This window comes from Helobdella robusta (genome assembly GCF_000326865.2).
Source record: "Helobdella robusta unplaced genomic scaffold HELROscaffold_25, whole genome shotgun sequence".
NCBI lineage: Eukaryota > Metazoa > Annelida > Clitellata > Rhynchobdellida > Glossiphoniidae > Helobdella > Helobdella robusta.
In genome coordinates, this window is record NW_008704310.1 from 1,038,938 (window position 1) to 1,060,119 (window position 21,182).

General features: G+C 37.5%; 1 protein-coding gene across 1 annotated transcript; it reads left to right on the forward strand.

The window, feature by feature from the left end:
- Nucleotides 1-2,404: 2,404 nt before the first annotated feature.
- Nucleotides 2,405-21,171, forward strand: HELRODRAFT_99764 (hypothetical protein; the record flags this gene model as incomplete). Its single annotated transcript, XM_009019649.1, has 18 exons — nucleotides 2,405-2,521; nucleotides 5,869-6,072; nucleotides 6,211-6,336; nucleotides 6,622-6,684; nucleotides 6,885-6,966; nucleotides 7,316-7,416; nucleotides 9,716-9,802; nucleotides 10,236-10,313; nucleotides 11,640-11,804; nucleotides 12,079-12,183; nucleotides 13,593-13,747; nucleotides 15,679-15,786; nucleotides 17,546-17,675; nucleotides 18,668-18,799; nucleotides 18,995-19,132; nucleotides 19,349-19,461; nucleotides 19,928-20,076; nucleotides 20,505-21,171. 18 exons carry the CDS (start codon nucleotides 2,405-2,407, stop codon nucleotides 20,606-20,608), a joined length of 2,157 nt encoding a protein of 718 aa, XP_009017897.1. The 3' UTR covers nucleotides 20,609-21,171.
- Between the last annotated feature and the right edge of the window lie 11 nt (nucleotides 21,172-21,182).

Here is a 21,182-nt window from a genome sequence, read left to right on the forward strand (position 1 = left end):
AATAATTAAGTTATTATTAAATTATTAATTAACTTTTAACTTAATAAAAATAAATGATAATAAATACTAAACCGGGTCTGTCTGTTTTTTTTTCACTCTTCGCGAATATCAATTACAAGTTTAAATATCGGTCGTGCGTTCGGAAATAAAAGTTAGAGTTTCTACCCTTCTTGTTTTATTTAGTTTTAAGTTAGGAGCGGATAAAATAAAATATTTATGTCAAAAAAATTTACTTTTAAAAACTTGCTGCTGTCTAACTAACCTGCGCATGATTAGTTGAATGAACAATTTTTTTAATTTTTAAAATGTCTTGGTATTCTAAGTATATGCCTTAGTTTTATATTTTAAATATATTGAGTAGATGATAAAATTAATTTTATTTCTGTAGAATAAAACGTCACTTCTAGATCCCATCCCCACTTTATATTAAAGTTCTCGTCCATCTTAGCACCTACGCTGGTGAAGCTGGCTAATTCAGCCATCAACACAGCACGCTATGCATCACTCTACAAAAATGGTTATATCCTACCATTACTGAAGAAATTAACCTTTGACCCAGACAACCTGACCAACTATCGCCCTATATCAAACGTATTCTTATTTTCAAAAAAACCACTTGAACTTTCCAATATTTCAATTTGCCAACCGCTCCCACTATTCTTCTGAAACTGCGTTTTTGCACGTCGATGATGTTTTTAACGAATATGGCAATCAAAAAGCAATCACTATGGTTTGGCTTTTTGACTGTCTTTGACACTACAACTCATCCGATCCTTTTTAACTGACTTTGGCAGAAATTGGGGGCATTGGGTGAATTGGAATGGATCCCAGAAAACAATTCATAAAACTTGTGAATGCACTTCTTCTGCTTGTTTTATTAGCACCGAAGTCCCTCAAGACTCCGTTCTCGTCTCCATCTTTTTTAATACCTATGTTTCTCCTTTTGGCGACATATTATTTCCATCATTATGCCAATGACACGCACCTGCAAATACCTGTCACTTTGAATAATCTGGTTCACATACTTTGCATTTTACGTGATTGTACAAGCAAGTTGCATTAGTATTAAACAACTTAAACTTTATCTCAACCCTCGTAAATCCGATGCACTACTGGATCTAATCTACCAATCTTGAACTCACTTATCTTACTCGGATTCGCATTTGACAAATATCTAACTTTTAACAAACACATATCTACTGTCAAAGTGAGACGAGGTTCTTCGCTGAGTTTTTTCAAAAATTGACTTAAGATTCGTATTTTAAGAACATGCATGCAGACTCCAGGCGCCTCTGAAGCAACGGTGCGAATTAATGCCATATAAATGCTCTTATTATTATTTATTTGCATGGCCTTTTACGTCTCGAGAAACGATTTCTCCTCCTTGCGAACTCGAATGTGACTGTGTAGTCCGTTCATTAAAATGCATTGCATATGCGATGACAACCATCACATTGAAACAGACCAAATGACGCTTGCTGCTCACACCTCTTTTATGACCGCCATCATTGGTGGGAGAAGTTTGAATTAATATAAATATAATAAAGCTGATAAGTTCTTAAGGAATGATTAGTAACGAGCACCGCCTTTGCGAGAGCAAAAATAGAGGGAGACGTCACCATCTTTTAGCTTCAATATACAAGATAAAATGTCCGATTATTATGCTTTAATTGTCAAATATTATTTTAACAAATACGTGTAAACTCTAATACTTGAACAAAATTTTAAAATACATTTTTATATGTTCGACAATACCCATATGGGCGAAGTGATGGTCTAGTTAAAAAAGGTTAAAGGTCAATTACACTCTTCTTATGTTCAGAAGAATCAGCAACACGCTACAAATATGTATACATACGTATATGAATACGGGCTAAACGACGCATCACATACGAAGGATGGGATAGGCGAGGAACTTGTCATAATCGAATCGAACCCGGTCATTACACCTTAACCACTAGGCCATCACGTCGCCCAGCTAGTGATAAAAGTCGCTTAATCCTCTTTTGCAGTGTATGCAGTGACCGGGTTCGAATATGACAAAAAGATCCCCTCCTAACACGTGCTTCGTGTTTGATGCGTCGTTTAGCATCTATTTATATAAGATGTTTGTATGTTGTTCAAGATATATGACGTTGTTGATTCTTCTGAGCTTAGGAAGAGTGTAATAGAATAGACCTTTAACTTTTTTTCAACCCTTTTAACCATATATGACATGTATGTATATAATTAGGCATTCTAGTTTGATAGAGCGACTCGAGCGACTAATGTCGATGAAGAAATTGAATGCGATGAAAATATTATTTAAAGCTTGATTACACATGAGTTGATTTTTAGTCGTACCGCTGGTTACCATTGGTGACGTTGGTGGCTCAAATTTTTGTTTTATTTTTACGTAAAAAAAATGATTGTACCGATCTTCTCGTTGAATGTTGGCCACAAAATAAAGCTGAAACAAATTTGCGTTGGTAGGTTTGACAACAAAAATATCTCGCTGGCTGGATCAACGACAAGTGATAAGGTTTCAATTCAAATTTCAATTCAATAATTTAATTAAAATAATTTTAATTACAATTCCATTTTCTTTTCATTTCAATTTTTATTTATGTTTGTCTGTCTGTGCGTGCTTGTCTGTTTGCTTGTGTGCGTATGAGTGCGCTTTAAGTGTTTGTGTGATGTTTATGCTTGTTGACTCTTGGGCTTGCCTTCTAATTCTAATATTTCAATGATTCTCTATGTATGCAGTATTGTATTGTATGTTTTGTTTATTTGTGCATGGACATTTGTTCAATTAAATTTATTAGATGAATATTTTCTTCTTTTCTGTTATGTTTTTCTCTTAGAAACACAAAAATTTCAACTTTCGTGACTTTCTGGAAACAATCAGAGGATTTTCTTTTATATTATAAATCATGTTTTAATTTAAAATTTAATTTTTTAATGTGGCATAGAAGAAATATCATTGTTCCCTTTTTTTAAAGATTTGAAATAAAGTCAAAACAATGTTTGATGATAAAATTATTAGTTTTTGATATGCATTGATAAGGAATAAGAATAAGAATGATTAAATAATAAAAATAATAATAACAACATTAATAATAATAATAACAATGGAAACGAATTTTATTTCATCCTTAAAAAACATACAATAAAAATATTCTGTTAAATAATAATAAATGTTAAAAGTATTCATCGATGCTTGTCATTTACATAAGAGTGCAAGTATGATAAATATGATAGGCATGGACTCGCCGGTGATGAGCGATTCGTCACAGCTGGACGACCCTGCCACTACCACTCCATCCACGGGGATCTTCTCACCTGGATATACCTTTATGACGTCACCCTTGTGCAGCATGTCTACGGCAGTAATCAACATTTTTAATTTTATCGTCGTCAGATGTCATTCACGTCGCAGCAACCCTCAAAATATTAAAGAGCAAGAAAAACTACTCACGAATCAACTTCTCCTCGACATTATCACCAGTTGTAAGCACGGACATCAGTCTGGTCAAGACTTCCGAGGTCTTGCCCTGTGTTGGATGGGGAGGTGAATAAGGGTTGGCCCATAATCAATCAATCAATCAATCTTTGTTAAGTTTTCAGAGATCCAGTTTTCCGAGTTAGGACGTTGTTTTCTTTGCCATCAATTTTTTAAGCCAAATTAGACGATCAGTTGTATCCATTTTATTTAAATTTAGAGCTTTCATGTCTTGCTCAATTGTTTGCGACCAGGACTTCTTTGGACGGCCTTTGGGACATGTGCCAGGTACTTCAACATCTGCAAAAGAAGTTATGGCACTGTTTCCACTTCGTTTGACATGACCAAACCACCGCAGACGGTGTTGCAGGCATTCGTCCTTTATATCATCTAAACCAACACGACGCAGGATTTCGGTAGATTTGATGTGGTCTTTCAGACTAATTCGTTGCATCCATCGGAGCATTTTCATGTCGGTTCGTTGAAGTTGTTGTTCCAGTTTGGTTGTCATTGGTTATGTTTCTACACCATATAACAACACCGGACGTATCACAGATTTATAAAGTCTTGATCGTAATGGTAGTGGGATGTCACGCCGCATCAACATAGAGGCAAGGAGATGCCGTTTATTCCAGGCTGCACGTATGTGTGTTTGAACGGCAGCTTCAGCTGTTCCAGTACAATCCAGAACATCCCCTAGATATTGAAACGATGTGAGTTTCTCTACCTTAATGGCTTCAAAAACATTGCTAATTTGAATTTGTTTTTGTGGATTGATGCAAGCAGGACAAACAAAATTGGACACTTTAGATAAAGTACCAATTATTTTAGAACAACGTTTGTGACACCAGTGGTTCCACTGCGGACACTTGATTGAATTGTTACCTACAACAGCTTTACAAACTGAACATGGCCATCGTCCAGTAGCTGTGGATTGGGTTCACCAGTGTTCATTGCTTTGGTTTTGCTGATGTTGACTTTGAATCCATGATCGGCTAGTCTGGTGTTCCAATCTTCAAACATCTGTGCTGCATTCTGCTCAGACGTGGCTGTTAAAACGATATAATCAGCATATATTAGATTTCAAATGTCACCAGTGCGTATCGGTTTTGTGATTTCTTCCATCACAGTTATAAATAACAGTGAACTGAGAATCGAGCCTTAGTGAACTCCAACGCCGATGTCAAATGCATCTGTGTTTTCAATCGTTGTGCTGACGAGAGTCTTAGTATTCGTATATATTTCCATCACAAGTCGAACAAGATATTCTGGAATTAGTTGTTGACGTAGACTCCACCTGATTGCTTCACGGGGAACTCGATCAAATGCTTTTTCAAAGTCTACAAAAATGTGTGATAGTTGTTGATGCTTTTCGAGGTACTTCTCTTGCTGTTGCCGAAGGATGTGAATTGCTTCAATTGTTGATTTCCCCGCTAGGAAACCAAATTGATAATTTCTTATTGTGATGCACGACGTTAATCTTTTCTCAATGATTTTCTCGACAATTTTTAGGGAGTGTTCTAACAGACGTATACCCCGATATGATGAGCAGTTCAATGGATCACCTTTGTCTTTGTATAGTGGAACTGTCGTGCTATAGTTCCACTCAGTCGGCATTGAGCAATTTCTCCACACTTCACGGCAAAGTTGTAGTTGTATTGATAATAGGTGTATATATATAATATATATATATATATATATATGTTATATATATATATATATATATAAATATATATATTCTGGTAAAAGACAATAATTAATGCAGTAATTTATGAAATCTACCGAATTTATAGCGTTGGATAGTTTTATGTTACATTTTCCAATATTTCTAACCAAATTTATCTTCAGCACTTGTTGCAGTTTATATAAAAAATGATTGAAAAATCGAAATAGGTCCTGTACACTCGAGAATGAATTGGAAAATTGTATATTAATCTAACTTTAATAAAATAAGTAACGATGACAAGTATTTGGTTAGAAATATTGAGAAATTTACCAGCATATATATATGTGATATTTAATAATAATAATTGTGTGAATTTTGCAAGCTATTTTTATTCAACGCAATAAGTTTATTTTAAAAAATTAAGCGATTGAGTCGTTTGTTGATTTGTTATGAAAAGTTAAAAAAATGTTCTTAATTAAAAATTATTTAAATGATTAATTTAAAAGATGTTAGCTTTATAATCTAAAATTAGGAGTTAGTTATATAGATTTTATAGATTTTTTATAAAATTTAATTGAAATGATGTTGTGCTATTTTAATTTATTCATAAGATGTCATCATTTCATAGACATCAAATATTCATATTTCCATTTTGAAGATGTCAGATATTCATATTTCAATTTATGAAAACATCAAATATCGGAATAATTTCATTCGAAAGGTCTTCATCCACAACTCCAGTTCAGTCAGAAACGATAGTGCCCTCAGAAGCAATGTCAATCTGCTGAACATCAACCAGACAATCAGCTGTCTGACGTCAGGAATATTGGGCCGAGATTGTCGGCATGACATTTTGTTCGTCGGCACTCAAACTAATCTTCTGGCCTACGATGTCTACAACAACCAAGATCTTTTTCACAAAGATGTCTGTTCCTTTCTTTGTTTTAAATTTTCCAAATTTTTCATTTGCTGAGGATTTGAGGAAGTTTTTTTAAATGAATTTTATGAGAGTGATTATATTTTGTAAATATATTTTTTAACTTTCTATGGGCAACATGGACAGGTGGCTGATGGATCGAATGTGATCGTGATTGGAAGGATGGGTCTGATGGATGATGAGATGGTGGTCGTCGGAGGCAACTGCTCCATACAAGGGTTTGACTATCAAGGAAACGATTGCTTCTGGACGGTACTGCACCTCTGTCTGTCTGTCTGTGTCTATCAAAGATATATATTCATTAGTCTCCTGTTTTACAAAACCATGTTATTTGTCTGTTGCGTTTTCGTTGAATGTTTATTTGATCCTAATATAAAAATTTGTTTTATATCTTTTTTGTCTTTCAGCATTTAATAGTTAAGAACAGTTTAAAAGATGTCAGTAAATTTTCGTTATGAAGTTGTATGTTGCGGGGTGACAACCACATTTTTTTAATTATTCAATTAAATAATTATGTAACCGATTGGTCTTCATCAGGTGACTGGTGATAATGTGACGTCACTTGCTCTCATGGACTTCGATGGGGACTCAAAGATGGAGGTATGATGATGACGACGATGATGATGGTGGTGATAATGATTATGGTGATGGTTATTATTATAATAAGATGATTTTGTTCCAATACTCTAACTGATTCTAAGTTGTTTATAAAAATGATCCGGCTTGTTTCAGACGTTATTAACCTGATGCGTTAAATACATTTTGATATAATTATGCAAAACTCATGATTATGACGCCAGCTGCTGGTCGGCTCTGAAGATTACGACATCAGGATATTCAAGAAGGATGAAATCTTTGCTGAGATCTCCGAGAACGAGGTGCGTCAACGTCAGCTGTTCTCACGTGACGACTGTGTTTGCGATGGTGACATTTTTTAACCATTATTGTTTAAAAATATATAACATTTGTGTGTTTTGTGTGTGTGTACGTGTGAGTCTCTGCTCTGTGTGTGTTGATGTTGTTGTGTGTATGTTTGTTTGTTTGTGGGTGTGAGCGTGTGCGCTCGCAAATATGAACATGCAAACATGAACGAACAAGCAAACATTAACGAACATGCAAACACGAACAAGCACGCAAACATAAACGAACATTTAAGTAAAAAAATCAGTACTTCACTATCACACAATAACCAACAACATAAACACATCTGCACACACAACAACACAGGCAGTTAACAACATTTATGCACTGAACGACTGCACGTTCGCGTACTCATTGATCAATGGGACTGTCGGATTGTACAATCGTCAGGATAGGGAGTGGAGGATCAAGGTGCATTGGTGTGTGTGTGTGCATGTTTGTATGGGGTGCATGCATGTGTGCATTAGTATGCATGTGTGCATTAGTATGTATGCGTGGTTTGCAGTTTCAAGTTATTGGACGGATAGATTGAAAAGTCAAATGGAAATTATTGTCTTAACAGCGGGAATGATCGAATTACGCTATATAATTAATTATTGTTATCTTGTTATATTTGTTATCCTCGATATTTGTCATTATAAACTTTAGAATATTTTCATACCATACAGGATTGTAAAAAAATCTACTGTAGAGGCTATATAAGGGGTTGCGAATAGCGAGGTTACTGCGAAGTAGAGGTGAGCATGGGAATGAGAATTGCGGAAATCTCATGCGTTCCCATGGGATTTCCATGGGAATTGGTAAAAAATAATTTTCGGGAATGGGAATTTTAGGGAATAGGGAATCATTATTCGGGAACCGGGAATGATGGACGGGAATGGGAATCGGGAGGAAATCGGGAATGACAAACAAAATGGGAGGGAATAGAGATCATTGAAGTTACTGATGACCACCAAAGAATGTCAGACATACTTGATTTTTATTTTAGTTCTGTATTTATAAGGGAGATTTTTACATCTTTGCCAAAAACTTTAATGGAAATGAAATGATTGTCGTAGATGATGCTACAATCACGAAACAACAGATAGTCGATGAACTGCAAAGACTAAAACAAGATAAAAGCCCCGGAAGAGACGGCCTCAATCCAGCATTTCTGAAAAATATGAGAGAGGACATTGCGGAAGCACTGTTAACACTTTTTAATATATCGTGGCAACGGGTGAAATACCATCAGATTTGAAATATGCAATCATAATGCCACTTTTCAAGGAAGGAAATCGTTGTGACCCAAGAATAGACCAATTAGCTTGACAAGCATTGTATGCAAGATACTCGAAAGAATAATTAAAACGATAATGTGGACCACTTGGCAAAAAATAATATCATATACAAGAGCCAACATGAATTTATAGATAAGCGTTCGTGCCTAACAAATTTACTTGACTTTTCTGAAGAGGTTTATGAAAATTTGGACGAAAAGAAAGCAGTGGATATTGTGTACTTAGATTTTGATAAGGCTTTCTATAAGGTACCACATAAACGTTTAGTTTTAAAATTAGAGGCAAGTGGAATCACAGGAAACACACTTAAGTTGATTTTTAATTTGGTATTGGTGAAAACTTTTTAAACCGGAGCAATGTTACAAGTGGGGTTCCTCAAGGATCCGTATTGGGACCTTTGCTATATGTAATATGCATTAATGATATTGATCTAGGAATAAATTCTAAAATTTCAAAATTTGTAGATGTCACTAAACTAAATTATGGGCTGTTGTAGACAACGATGAAGATATTGAAATTTTAGAATGCGATCTGCAAAAACTAAGCAAATGGGCTGAATATTGGCAGATGGTATTCAACACCGAAAAATGCGCAGTCATTCATATGGGAGCGAAAAACAAGGAAAACGTATACAAACTTGGAAACACGCCACTAAAAATTTTTGGCTACAGAGATGTCAACGAGTGGGAAAAGCTGGGAGATGAAATAGTATGCGCAGAAACAACTAATAACTTTGAAGCAAGCTTGGCCAAAATAGGATATTAAAAAAAGTTTCAGAGTGGTCCTGTCACAGACTTAGTCTTCTTGGATCATTTTGAAATATTTTTGTTATGTTATTGTCAGGTATGAATATGTATGTTAATAACACTGGTGTCGGTGGTTACGAGCGTTAAAGTTTACAACATTATGTTTCACATCTTCAATCACATTTAGTTGATTTTATTTAATTTATGATTAAATGAATGACTCTGTTGGAAGATTGGTCCATAAGTTTCTACATGCATGGACTGTTGTATTAATTTACTATTTCTTGGTCGGTCGGAAGGATGAATACACGATTGCTTCGATGGAAGAATCCAGATGAGGAATTTAAATATTTTCAAATTTTATTCACAGATGAAATTAAAAAATAACATGTTTTAATTGATGTCGAATTTTTATTCGGCCTAATATAGCCTCTGCGGCATTTATCCATCCACCTATCCTATTTATTTATCCATCTATTTAATCCATTCATCGATCTATTCATCCGTCTGTACATCTATCTATCCATTTACCCATCTTTTCATTCATCTCTTCATCCGTATATCCATTCATCTATCTATCTATTTATCCATCCATCTATCCATCCATTCACCCATCCACCCTTCCACCTATTTATTTATGCATCTACCCATCATTTATGAATCAATTCACATCCATGCATACAGTCGAAGCACATTCCAGACGTCATGACGAGCTTCGATGTGAATGGAGATGGTGTGGATGAACTGATCACTGGATGGAGCAATGGCAAGGTTGACAATCACATTTTATTTAATTTGGACCAATGGTTTTGAAAAAAAATCAAAAAAATTTACCGTTCCTACCATTTTGAGCCGCACTGTATGCCCATACGCTTGCTAACATGTGCTTCTTGTCAAATTTCTGAATTTAAATTTCAGAGCAGTTTGTTTGTTTGTTTGCGTTTAAAAGAGGCTGGTGTAAATAAAAAGTTTACAAAAGCAACAACGCTAGACACCCAACACACATCACGCATGTTGGTTAGGTTATTTGTTAGGTTATTTTCAACTGATTCATGATGAGAATTTTTTATTCAACCTTGAAAGAATGCTCCTTCTTATTAGGACATCATTCAGAGTTTTTTCAAAATGATTACTAAAAAGTGGGTGCGATGCGTATTATATTCAATAATGCAAGCAATCTTGATGATGATGATAACATTTGAAGGTGGATGCACGTGACCTGAAGACTGGGGAAACCATCTTCAAAGAGAACCTTCTGCATCCAATATCTGGCATTGTTAAGGTAGGTTGGTCGGTCGGTTGGTTAGTTGGTGATTGGTTGGTTGATTGCCGAGTGCTTAGTTGGTTGGTCGGTTATTTGAATAGTTGGTTGATTGGCTGGTTGTTTGATTGGTTATTTGAATGTTAGTTGTGTTCTGTTTTCCCAGCCTCCCAACTTGAAAAATGGGGCTGCAATTAGGTGTGGAGTTAGTGCTCCGTTAGTGCCGTATTTATTTTCGTTAGTGCTGGTCCCTTGTATGGAGTACAGTTGGGAGGCTCGGGACATGCTAGCCCCAAAAATGCCACTAGAGACTTAAAATTCTCAGTATCGTTAGTGCCGTAAGTGCCTTCGTTAGTGCTGATCCCCCGAGGGGCTCAGGAAATGACAGCTCCCCAAATGCCTGTAGAGATTGGAAGTTCACGATATCGTTAGTGCTTCGTTAATGCTGTTTAATGCCGTATTAAATTTTGTTAATGCTAGTCCTCCAAAATGGATAGGGTCGGGGGTGGCTCAGGAAAGACGTTTTCGAAAGGGCTGCTAAAGACTCAAAATTTTCACTATGCACTATGCTAGTGTCCTTTAGTGCCGTGCCAATTTTTGTTAGGGCTGGTCCCCTTAAGATGTGTAGCTGGAAGGCTAGGGAAATGGTAGCTCCCCAAATGCCGCTAGAGACTTGAAATCTGCACTATCCTTAGTGCTATGTTAGTGTTCTTTCTTAAGCGCTGGTTTCTAAAGTTCGGGAAATACTAGCCTCCCAAAAGCCGCTAGGTCTAACGCTCTTTAGTACAGTGCTTTTTTCCAAAGTGGTAAAAGCGTAACGCTATTTCTTAACCTTGAAACAGCCAAATACAAGAAAACGAAACTCTGATTATTTATACGCACAGTTTCCGCAACGTTCAACAGCGCTTTAAACTAGGTGTGCGTGAAAACGCGCCAATCACCACATCATATACGCAAACTATATAATAATGCCTTGGCACATGGCATAGCTTTAACCGGCACTAACTCCATACCTAATTGCAGCCCCATTTTTTAAGTTGGAGGGCTGGGGAATGGCACCTGGTTAGTTCGCTAGTTAGTTGGTTGGTTGGTGGGTTATTTGAATGGCTAGTTGGTTGGCTTGTCAACACGTCGGTTGGCTGGTTGAATAGTCAGTTGGTTGGTTGATCGGTGAGTCAGTCGGTTCTGTTCCACGTTGGCGCTTTCATCTTCTTTGCTAAACAAATTTTTCGCTGTTTGAGTATATAGAGAGTTTTGCTGTTTGTTTTGTTTGATGTTGTTAATATTTTCAATGTTGTTGCTAATGTTTTTTTTCTCTTGTTTCACCGCTCTTACTGCATTCGTCAGGCTGACTATAAGCAGGATGGCAACGAGTTGTTGATGTGTTGTTGTGCAGATGGGAGCATCACTGCCTACTCACATGACGTCACTGGTGATCTATCAATGAGAACAACAACAACAACAATCAACCCGTCGCAAGAACTCTTGCAGGAACTCAACAGGAAGAAGACTGTTCGTTGGCGCCTTCCAATTTGTTGTATTGTGAAGTTGTGCTGTTGTGTTGTTTTGGTTTCATGAAATTAGGTCATTGCGTTGTAAGGCTGTGATGTGATTGTGGTGTTTCGATGTTTTTAATGTCAGTTTTGACGTTGCGATGTTGGTTGGTTGGTTGTTAGGATGATTTTATGTCTGCATCGTGTTGTTGTTTCTGGATCTGACGCCATGTTACGTAGTTGCCAACAGACCATGCCGTTGTGGTGAGGTCATGTTGTATGGTTGCATGCAGACTCTGTTGTTGGAGTTGAAGAATTACGAGAGGAGCATACAGAAGAAGCGCCAGGAACATCCATCGCCCAGCAAGTCCAACAAGTCGACCACCTCGACAATACCAGTACGTAGGTTTTGTTTTGTTGCTTTTTATTCACTCGCATTCATTCTTAATTGTTTGCATTTGCTTGCATCGGTCTGCTCTTGTTCTCATTTGTTTGTTTGCTTTAAAAATTATTAATTTGATTTGTATTGCTCTAATGCTTACTGCTGTGGTGATGGTGCTGATAGTGATCATAATAAGATGATGATGTTGACGTGTTTATGATGTTAAACACACTTCATTTTTTTTATTATTCCTTCATTTACACTGGCTACACATACACACACTCACATACACTCACACACACGTACACTCACACACACATACACTCACTCACACACACACACACATACACTCACTCACACACACACACACATACACACACACATACATCACTGACCACTTACTTGCACAGGCCAACACGCAGGTTCTCTCCCAGCTCTACATCGCCGATCCAGTTGATGACAGTAGCAAGGTGCGTTCCTCTGTAAATGTGTGTATGTGTGTGTGTGTGTGTGTGTGTGTGTGTGTGTGTGTGTGCGTGGTTATGATGTTCTGTTGCACGTTACTATATCTCTGTGGAATGATAAGCATTGTGTGTTGTTTGGATTGTTGAGTGTTGTTTGAATTGTTGAGTGTTGTTTGGATTGTTGAGTGTTGTTTGGATTGTTGTATGTTGATTTATGCAGGGAACAGTTGAACTCAGTCTATCCACTAACAATGGTATCTGGATGAATGAATGAATGAATGAATGAATGAATGAATGAATGAATGAATGAATGAATGAATGAATGAATGAATGAATGAATGAATGAATGAATGAATGAATGAATGAATGAACGATGAACGAACGAACGAACTAATGAATGAATGAATGAACGAACGAATGAACGAACGAACGAGTGAACGAGTGAATGAATGAATGAATGAATGAATGAATGAATGAATGAATGAATGAATGAATGAATGAATGATCGAACAAATGAATGAATGAATGAATAAATGAATGAATGAATGGGTGAATTTATGGATAGTTGAATGGTTGGTTGGATGACCAGATGGACGAATGGGAGGATGAATGGATGGATGGATGGATGTAGAGATGGATGAATGGACGTACGGATAGAAGATGAACTAATTGGGATGGATGGACGAATACAAAACAAATGGAGGAATAGAGGATATAAAAATTTGAAAAAAAAAATTGCATTACTAAAAGTGACTGCGAGGGAGAGTGATGGTAGAGTGCGTGGGAGTGGCCAAGTTCCGATTCGAACATCTCTGTCCACAGGCAGAAGTGGTGCGATCTGTTGAGATTCGCGCTCTCTTTGTCGAATTACTAAAAGTTGGACTTATTGGTATTAATTGACGATCTCCAACTTGCATCAGTATAGCTGGCTGCAGCACGCACAACACATTCACATACACAGCAAAACACACACACGCACCCTACACACACACATACACACACACACGCACCCTACACACACACACATACACACACACACGCACACACACCAGACACGATCATCAGATGTGCAATAGTATTTGCTGAAGGTTGTTTCAATGGAGAGAGTTATTGCATGTGAGTACATTCATTCTTACACAGTCACCGTCATCATTTTTATTATCAGGTCATCATCAGATCCATTCGATCAGCATCGCTATTATCATTACATCCATCATCATTATCATCATCAGTGGCGGATCTAGGGATGGGGTCGGGGGCACTGCTCCCTTCGTTGTGAACAGTTTTTAATAAAAGTCAGAAAAAGGACGGTTTTAGGTAGAATTGAATCGACCAAAAACTGAACGTGATAAACAAATATAAAAAACAATAAACAATCCCAACCCTGGATCACTCAAGAAATCAAACTAATGATTAAGAAAAAAAAACAGACTTTTTCATAAATTTAAAAAAATAAATCAGAAAATAATGAAAACAATTATAAAACATATCGTAATTTAGTCAACAATACAATAAAATTTGCCAAAAAAAATACTATGAAAACTCTTTTAAAAACAATATCCATAATATAAAAAACACTTGGAAAGATATAAGCACACTAATAAATAAAGAAATAAATTCATATATTTCTACAATAGTTTTAAATAATCAAATATTAGATGATCATCAAAATATTGCTAATTCATTTAACAAATATTTTACCAGTATCTTTAGTAAGCCAACACCATCTGATCCAAACTTGAAAATTTATATGAATAAACCAAACCCCTCTTCATGTTTCCTTAACTCAACAAATGAAATTGAAATATATATGATAGCTTCTTCCTTTTCCAACTCAAAAAGTATGGACAATTTTAATATTTAAACAAAATCATTAAATTTATATTACCATCATCTATATGTAACATCTTAACATTCCTTTTCAATAAATCAATGAATTTAGGTATTTTTCCTGGCTGCTTAAAAATTTCAAAAATTATCCCTATTCACAAATCTGGGTCAAAAACTGAAATATCAAATTATAGACCAATTAGTCTAGTACCAATTTTTTCTAAAATGTATGGAAAAATTATTAAAAATAGATTTGAATCTTTTTTAAAACAACATAAAATTATTACTGAACAACAATTTGGGTTTCGCTCTGGTTTATCCACGGAAATGGCCCTATTAAAACTCCATAACAACGTCATTCAAAATGTTAGTAAAGGCCTACACAACTTATTATTATTTATAGACTTCTCAAAAGCATTTGATTCAATCCAACATGACATTTTATTATATAAATTAGAGCACTATGGAATTAGGAGCTTGCCACTAAATCTTATAAAAACATATCTAGAAAACCGTCTACAATATGTTACAATAAAAAATAAAAACTCTAACAAACTACCAATTTTAAGCGGAGTTCCACAAGGTAGTGTCCTCGGACCACTTCTTTTCAATATATACATAAATGACATAGTTAATGTACATCTTAACTCAGATATAGATCTAATCATCTATGCAGATGACTGCACTATGTGCGCAAATTCAAATAACATGCCTGATTTAATTCACAAAACTGAAACATTTCTCTCTAAAATGGAAAAGTGGTCTAAATTAAATAAACTCTCTGTCAACTTAAAAAAAACAAAATTCATGATTGTTCCAAATAAAAGAAATACACCGATGCATAACATAACTTTAAAATTGAACACCGAGGAAAATAATGAACAGAGCATAACAAAAGTTGACAGCTTTAAACTTCTGGGTGTATGCATCGACAATAAACTTAACTTTAATGATCATATCGAACTAATTCTAACAAAAATTAATATCTAAACCCGACACTTAACCACCATCGCCGCTAATATAAAAATGCAAGCAATGAGGTTGACCCCATACCACGAATCACATCTTCATCATTATCGTCACCATCACCACCATCATCATCATCAACGATATTAATCACATGACCATCACCACGTCATCATCATCGTAGTCGTCGTAATCATTCCTCACCTCACCACCACCACATCATCGCTATATCATCATCACACCACCACCAGCCACCCTGCAGCTCACCAGCTGAGCTCCCACGTGACCGTCCCGTTGTATCCACCGAAGGATGGCACTGTGCAGCTGTACGTCAAGGTCTTCGTTGGATACAGGCACTGGTCAGTTGGTTGTTGTTGTTTATTGTTGTTGTTGTGTTGTTGTTGTTGATGTGGTTGTTGTTGTTGTGCTGATGTTGTTATTTTGTTGTTGTTTATTGTTGTTGTTGTTGATGTTGTTATTGTAGTAGTTGTAGCTCGCCTGTCTGGTGCCTTTACATATGTTAAATACCCATGAATCGAGCCACAACCAATCACTGGGTGCGCCAAAGGTGGTGGTAGGATTTGCAGGGCAGTTGAAAACGTGTTGAGTGGATTGCTATTTTGTTGTTGTTGTGTTTTTTGTATAATCGTTGTTGTTGTTGTGTAGTTTTATTTTATCTGTCATTGTTACTGTTGTAGTTTGTTAGTTTTTATGTTGGGGGCTGTTGTGTTGTGTTGACATTTTTCGGCCATCCTCACGATGTGTCCAACTTATCTCCTTAAACTAAATATTACCATTAATAATGTCAATGCATGTCGAGTTCATTCACTCAAACTTCTTCGAGTTTTCAACAATTCTACACTGTCATGGTCCGGTCATGTTCAATTTGTTTCTAGAACAATTTCAAAAAACTTGGGATGAATTTACCATCTCAGAGCTAGATTTCCCAGTTATGTTGCGTTATATTACTTTCCAATCTGGTCATATTTAACTTACTGCATCCCAATGCGGGCACGTAGTCCCGAAACCAGCCTGGTCATCCTGGATCAAGACTTCTTCGTAAGAATTCTCTTCAACTCAGTCAAATAAGATCACGTGTTACAACGTTTGTCGGACTATCGGGCTTATTGAGCATTAAACACCCTCATAGTTTATTTTCAAGGAGCTTATATTTTAAATCAAATAAAATGAACTCTTCTTCTTCCCTCTCTGACCGCATTGTTGGGTTTTATAATATTTGCCCAAAAAACATCACTGCCATCCAGTGTCGGATTCAGGGTTGGCCGTCGGGAGCGTCATTTATGGTAAAAGTTCGGAAAAGTTATTGTTTTAACTGATCAAGTTTTGTTTTTGAAGGAAGAATTGACATTATAAGCCCATTAACAAAATAATTGGGTTCCTCGTGAAAATTTTAGCACCCTCTGTCAAATTTTCGAAACAAATTCCATTCCCCCACCCACCCTGTCAACAAGTTTTTTTTCCCCTCTCGGTCATCAACCTTGTTTTCGGAAATTCTCCCTCTCCGATTGTCAAATATTATTTAAATCTAGCCCCCCCATCAAAGTTGTCTAGATTTGCCACCACTATCATCATCACCATCAACACCAACACCACATCAACACCACTACCATCACATTTTGATCATCATCATCACATCATCATCATCACAGCATCATCATCATCATCACTTCACCTCCATCATCACATCACCACCATCATCACATCACCACTATCATCATTATCACATCACCATCATCATATCACCACCATCATCACATCATCATCATCATCACGGCGTGATGGCTCAATGCTTATAGGTGCCTGGTCTTGCTGCTGCAGTGACTGGGTTCGAATACAAAGAGATCCCCGCCTCTCATATGCAATGTGTATGATGCGTGGTTTTCTCGCGTACGCTGTGTGTGTTTGTCGTTGAAACCTCTGAAGCAAGCGCAAAAAGAGAGAGTAACCTTTAACATCATCATCATCACATCACCACCATCCTGACATCACCACCATCGTCACATTCTGATCCTCATGACATCACCACTATCGTCACGTCATTACTTTCTGATGATGATGACGATGATCATCATCATCATCATATGACCTCGCCCCTAGTGAACAGCTGCACGTGTTTGAGTTGGAGAGGAGTCTGCCATGCTTCAGTTCGTACCTGCAGGTCGGCCACGTCCAACTGCCCACACCCAGGTCCTCCGTCCACATGACCGTCAATGAGAGGATCAACAGGGTTGCTCTGCTCTTCTCTTCTCTTTTGTTCTGTTCTGATGTGTTTTAATCGTTCGTTTGTTCGTTCGCTCGTTCGTTCGTTTGTTTGATGTATTTTTATGTGTTTGCTGAATGATTTTTACATCTATTTGCACATTTTTGGTTATGCTTGTTTGTTTGTTTGTTCGTTCGTTTGTACGTTCGTTCGTTCGTACGTTTATTAGTTTGTTTGCTGATGTCAGTTTATTATTGTGCGTGTCTCTGTATTTATGTCCCTTGGTATCTCTGCTGCATTCTCCATCCAGGCACTGAATGCCAGTTTTCTGTTGTTGTTGTACTTTTAACATTCTGATTTCATACTCTTGTCGGACATTGATGTGTGCCAGCTAGTTTGATGTGGCGTGGCGTGGTGTGGTGTAGTGTGGTGTGGCGTGGTGTGGTGTGGCGTGGTCATTGTTGTTGTTGTTCTCACGTTGTTACTTCAATTGTTTTTATGCTGCTCGTATGTTTCTATCCTCTCATAAGCTATATACAATAATAATACTGGCCACAGCTACTACCACTAACTCATTAGGCATTGTGATCTCTAGCTACATTATTCATTGTTTACGTCAAACATTTTCTCATATTATTTTGATCACCATCTCTTCTCTTTCCACCATCATCACCATTGCCGCTACCCCCACCACCTCCGTCATCGCTACCACCACCACCACCACCACAATGATCACTATCTACGTTACTGCCATCATCACATCATCATCATTATCGCCACTACAATTAACATCATTACTCCATCATCACCACTATCATCACCAAAACCACCATCATCACCACAACCACCATCATCTCTACAACCACCATCACTCCATTATCACCATCGTCACCACAACCACCATCATCACCACAACCACCATCATCTCTACAACCACCATCATCACTCCATTATCACCATCGTCACCACAACCACCATCATCAGCATCTTCATCATCACCACCCCCGTAAACTGCACAGATCTGCCTGTGGTTGAACCAGAACTTTCTGCTGCAAGAAGACCTAACGTGTCAGACGTCGGAACTCCGCGTGCAGTTCATTTCACTGAAGGACTCCTCCCCCCTCATCATCTACGCCAACGACTCTGGCAAGGTTGGCATTCGGATTTCTATTATTGTTGTTGTTATTATTGTTGTTGTTGTTGTTGGTTGTTGTTGTTGTCTATCTCATTCTTTTCATCTCCTACCACCATCAATTACGTTCGGCCACCACCACTATCGACACAAACGCCACCACCATCAATATTGTTGGTCCACCACCACCACCAACACACATCCGCCGGAACAGCTGACCATTGAGACGGACGACATAGAGGTGGCGGGCAACATCATCCAGCACCTCAGCACCTTCCTCCACCTCCAACACCTCCCCTCCACAGCCAACTTCCCACTCGAGATCGACAGCATCCAGCAAGCCTTTCTTTTCGTTAGTTAGACGCTACTTTTCTCTTTTGTGGGGGGTTTCATTTTTGTTTTTATTTGACGATGATTGTGATGGTGGTGATGATGGTGGTGATGAGTTTGATGATGATGTTAATGTTAGGACGATGACGATGACAATGATGATGATAAAAACTGGTGATGACGATGATGACAGAAATGATGATGATAATGATGATGACGACGATGATGATGATGACAGATAAAAGAATACGAGAACACGAAAGATAAGTTGACCTCGGACATGCTGGACAGCACGAACATCATCCTCACACTCGTCTTGAAGGCAGAAGATTCCAGAGCTCTTCACGATACGTTCGTCGTTGTTGTTGTTGTTGTTGATGATGTTGCTGGTGTTGATGTTGTTGTTGATGGTGGTGTTGATGTTGATGGTGGTGTTGTTGTTGATGGTGGTGTTGATGTTGATGGTGGTGTTGATATTGATGGTGTTGATATTGATGGTGTTGTTGTTGTTGTTGTTGATGTTGATGGTGTTGATGTTTTTGTTGAGTTGATGGTGGTGTTGTTGTTGATGGTGTTGTTGTTGTTGATGTTGGTGTTGCTGCTCTGGTTGACGCGCCGTCTAAAAGCTATTTTGTTGTGTTTCTTTGTAAAATTAAAGACGTTTTGCCTCGTTAAGCCATTTTCCATGCGTCTATCTCATGTTTTGAACTGTTTAACATTTATGGCCATTTCTGTTTAAGCTGTTGGTTATAACGTAACTGATGGTAGATGATGCAGCATGGATTGAATTTGTTGTTGCCTGTCCTCTGATGACCAGGAGGTCCATGAAGGAGAACTACAAGGCGCTGATGAACATGAACAGGGAGATGGTCGGCACGTTCCAGAGGAAGAAGAACAACCAGCACGAGATCAGAAACATCATGAAGAACATCAACGTCCTCATTCAGAAGTTCTCCAAACTCAGATGTAAGCTCTGCCGCCTTGTCATTTCATTAAATTATTATTAATAAAGGTTGGCGAGTTAGCTCAGTCGGTAGAAGTGCCATGTCTCGTGCAGTTACGCAATGGCCTGGTTCGAATACTGTTGGTCCAAAACTCATGCGCGTAAGAAGCAGTGCCTGCGCGCGCATGCGAAATGTAGATGTAGGTTGTGTGGTGTGGATGGTGCAGTCCTTGTGGCTCGAAAGTTGAAATACAGGGCTGACCTGTAAGCGGTTCTGTCTACGTCAGGGTTGCGTGATGAAATATTGTGTTCCGTTGATTTTTCTGAAGTTTTGATGTAATTTGATGATGTGAGGCCATTATTTCGTGCAATGCCAGCGAAGGCCTGCTAATTTAAATGCATTAACCTGGGATTCGTGCATATAGTGTGTGGGGATGTATTGTTGTTTCAGGCGGCAGGCACAAGATGGAGGTGGTGGGTGGGTGCAGGGAGGCCCTGAAGAACAACAACCTCCCCCTCTTCATCAAGATATGCAACGTCGGAAGCCTCTCTTGATTGCAAGCACCACATCTACAATGCATCAGAACTGCGGTGTGTCTGTCTGTATGCTATAGTACTCTGTATACAACATCATCATATGCACTCACATACATACATACATAGATACATTCATACATACACGTACATAAATTTGTTCATACAGTCATACATACATACATACAGGCTCGCACGTATGCATGCATGCACTGCACACATACATATACAAATGTGTCAAAGTATAGCATGACGGTTAAATGATCGTTTAAAATAAAGCTTCATTTGATGGTTCGACCTTCCGAAAATAACTATTGCAAATTTCAGAACGATCTGTTTCTATGGACACTGTTACGCAGATTGAATATTTCAACATTAAATTTTTATTTTCAATGATGTTATCTTGCATCTTTTACTTCAAACTCTAGCTAATTATTCATGGAAACACCCAATTAACTTACTAATTCATTCATCCATTCATTTATTCATTCATTCATTTTGAAACCCAACACACACGAACGGCACGTACTTTTGGACATTATTATTTTCGATATTATTACTTCCAATAAAAAGCAAGGCGAGAATTCCATTTTAA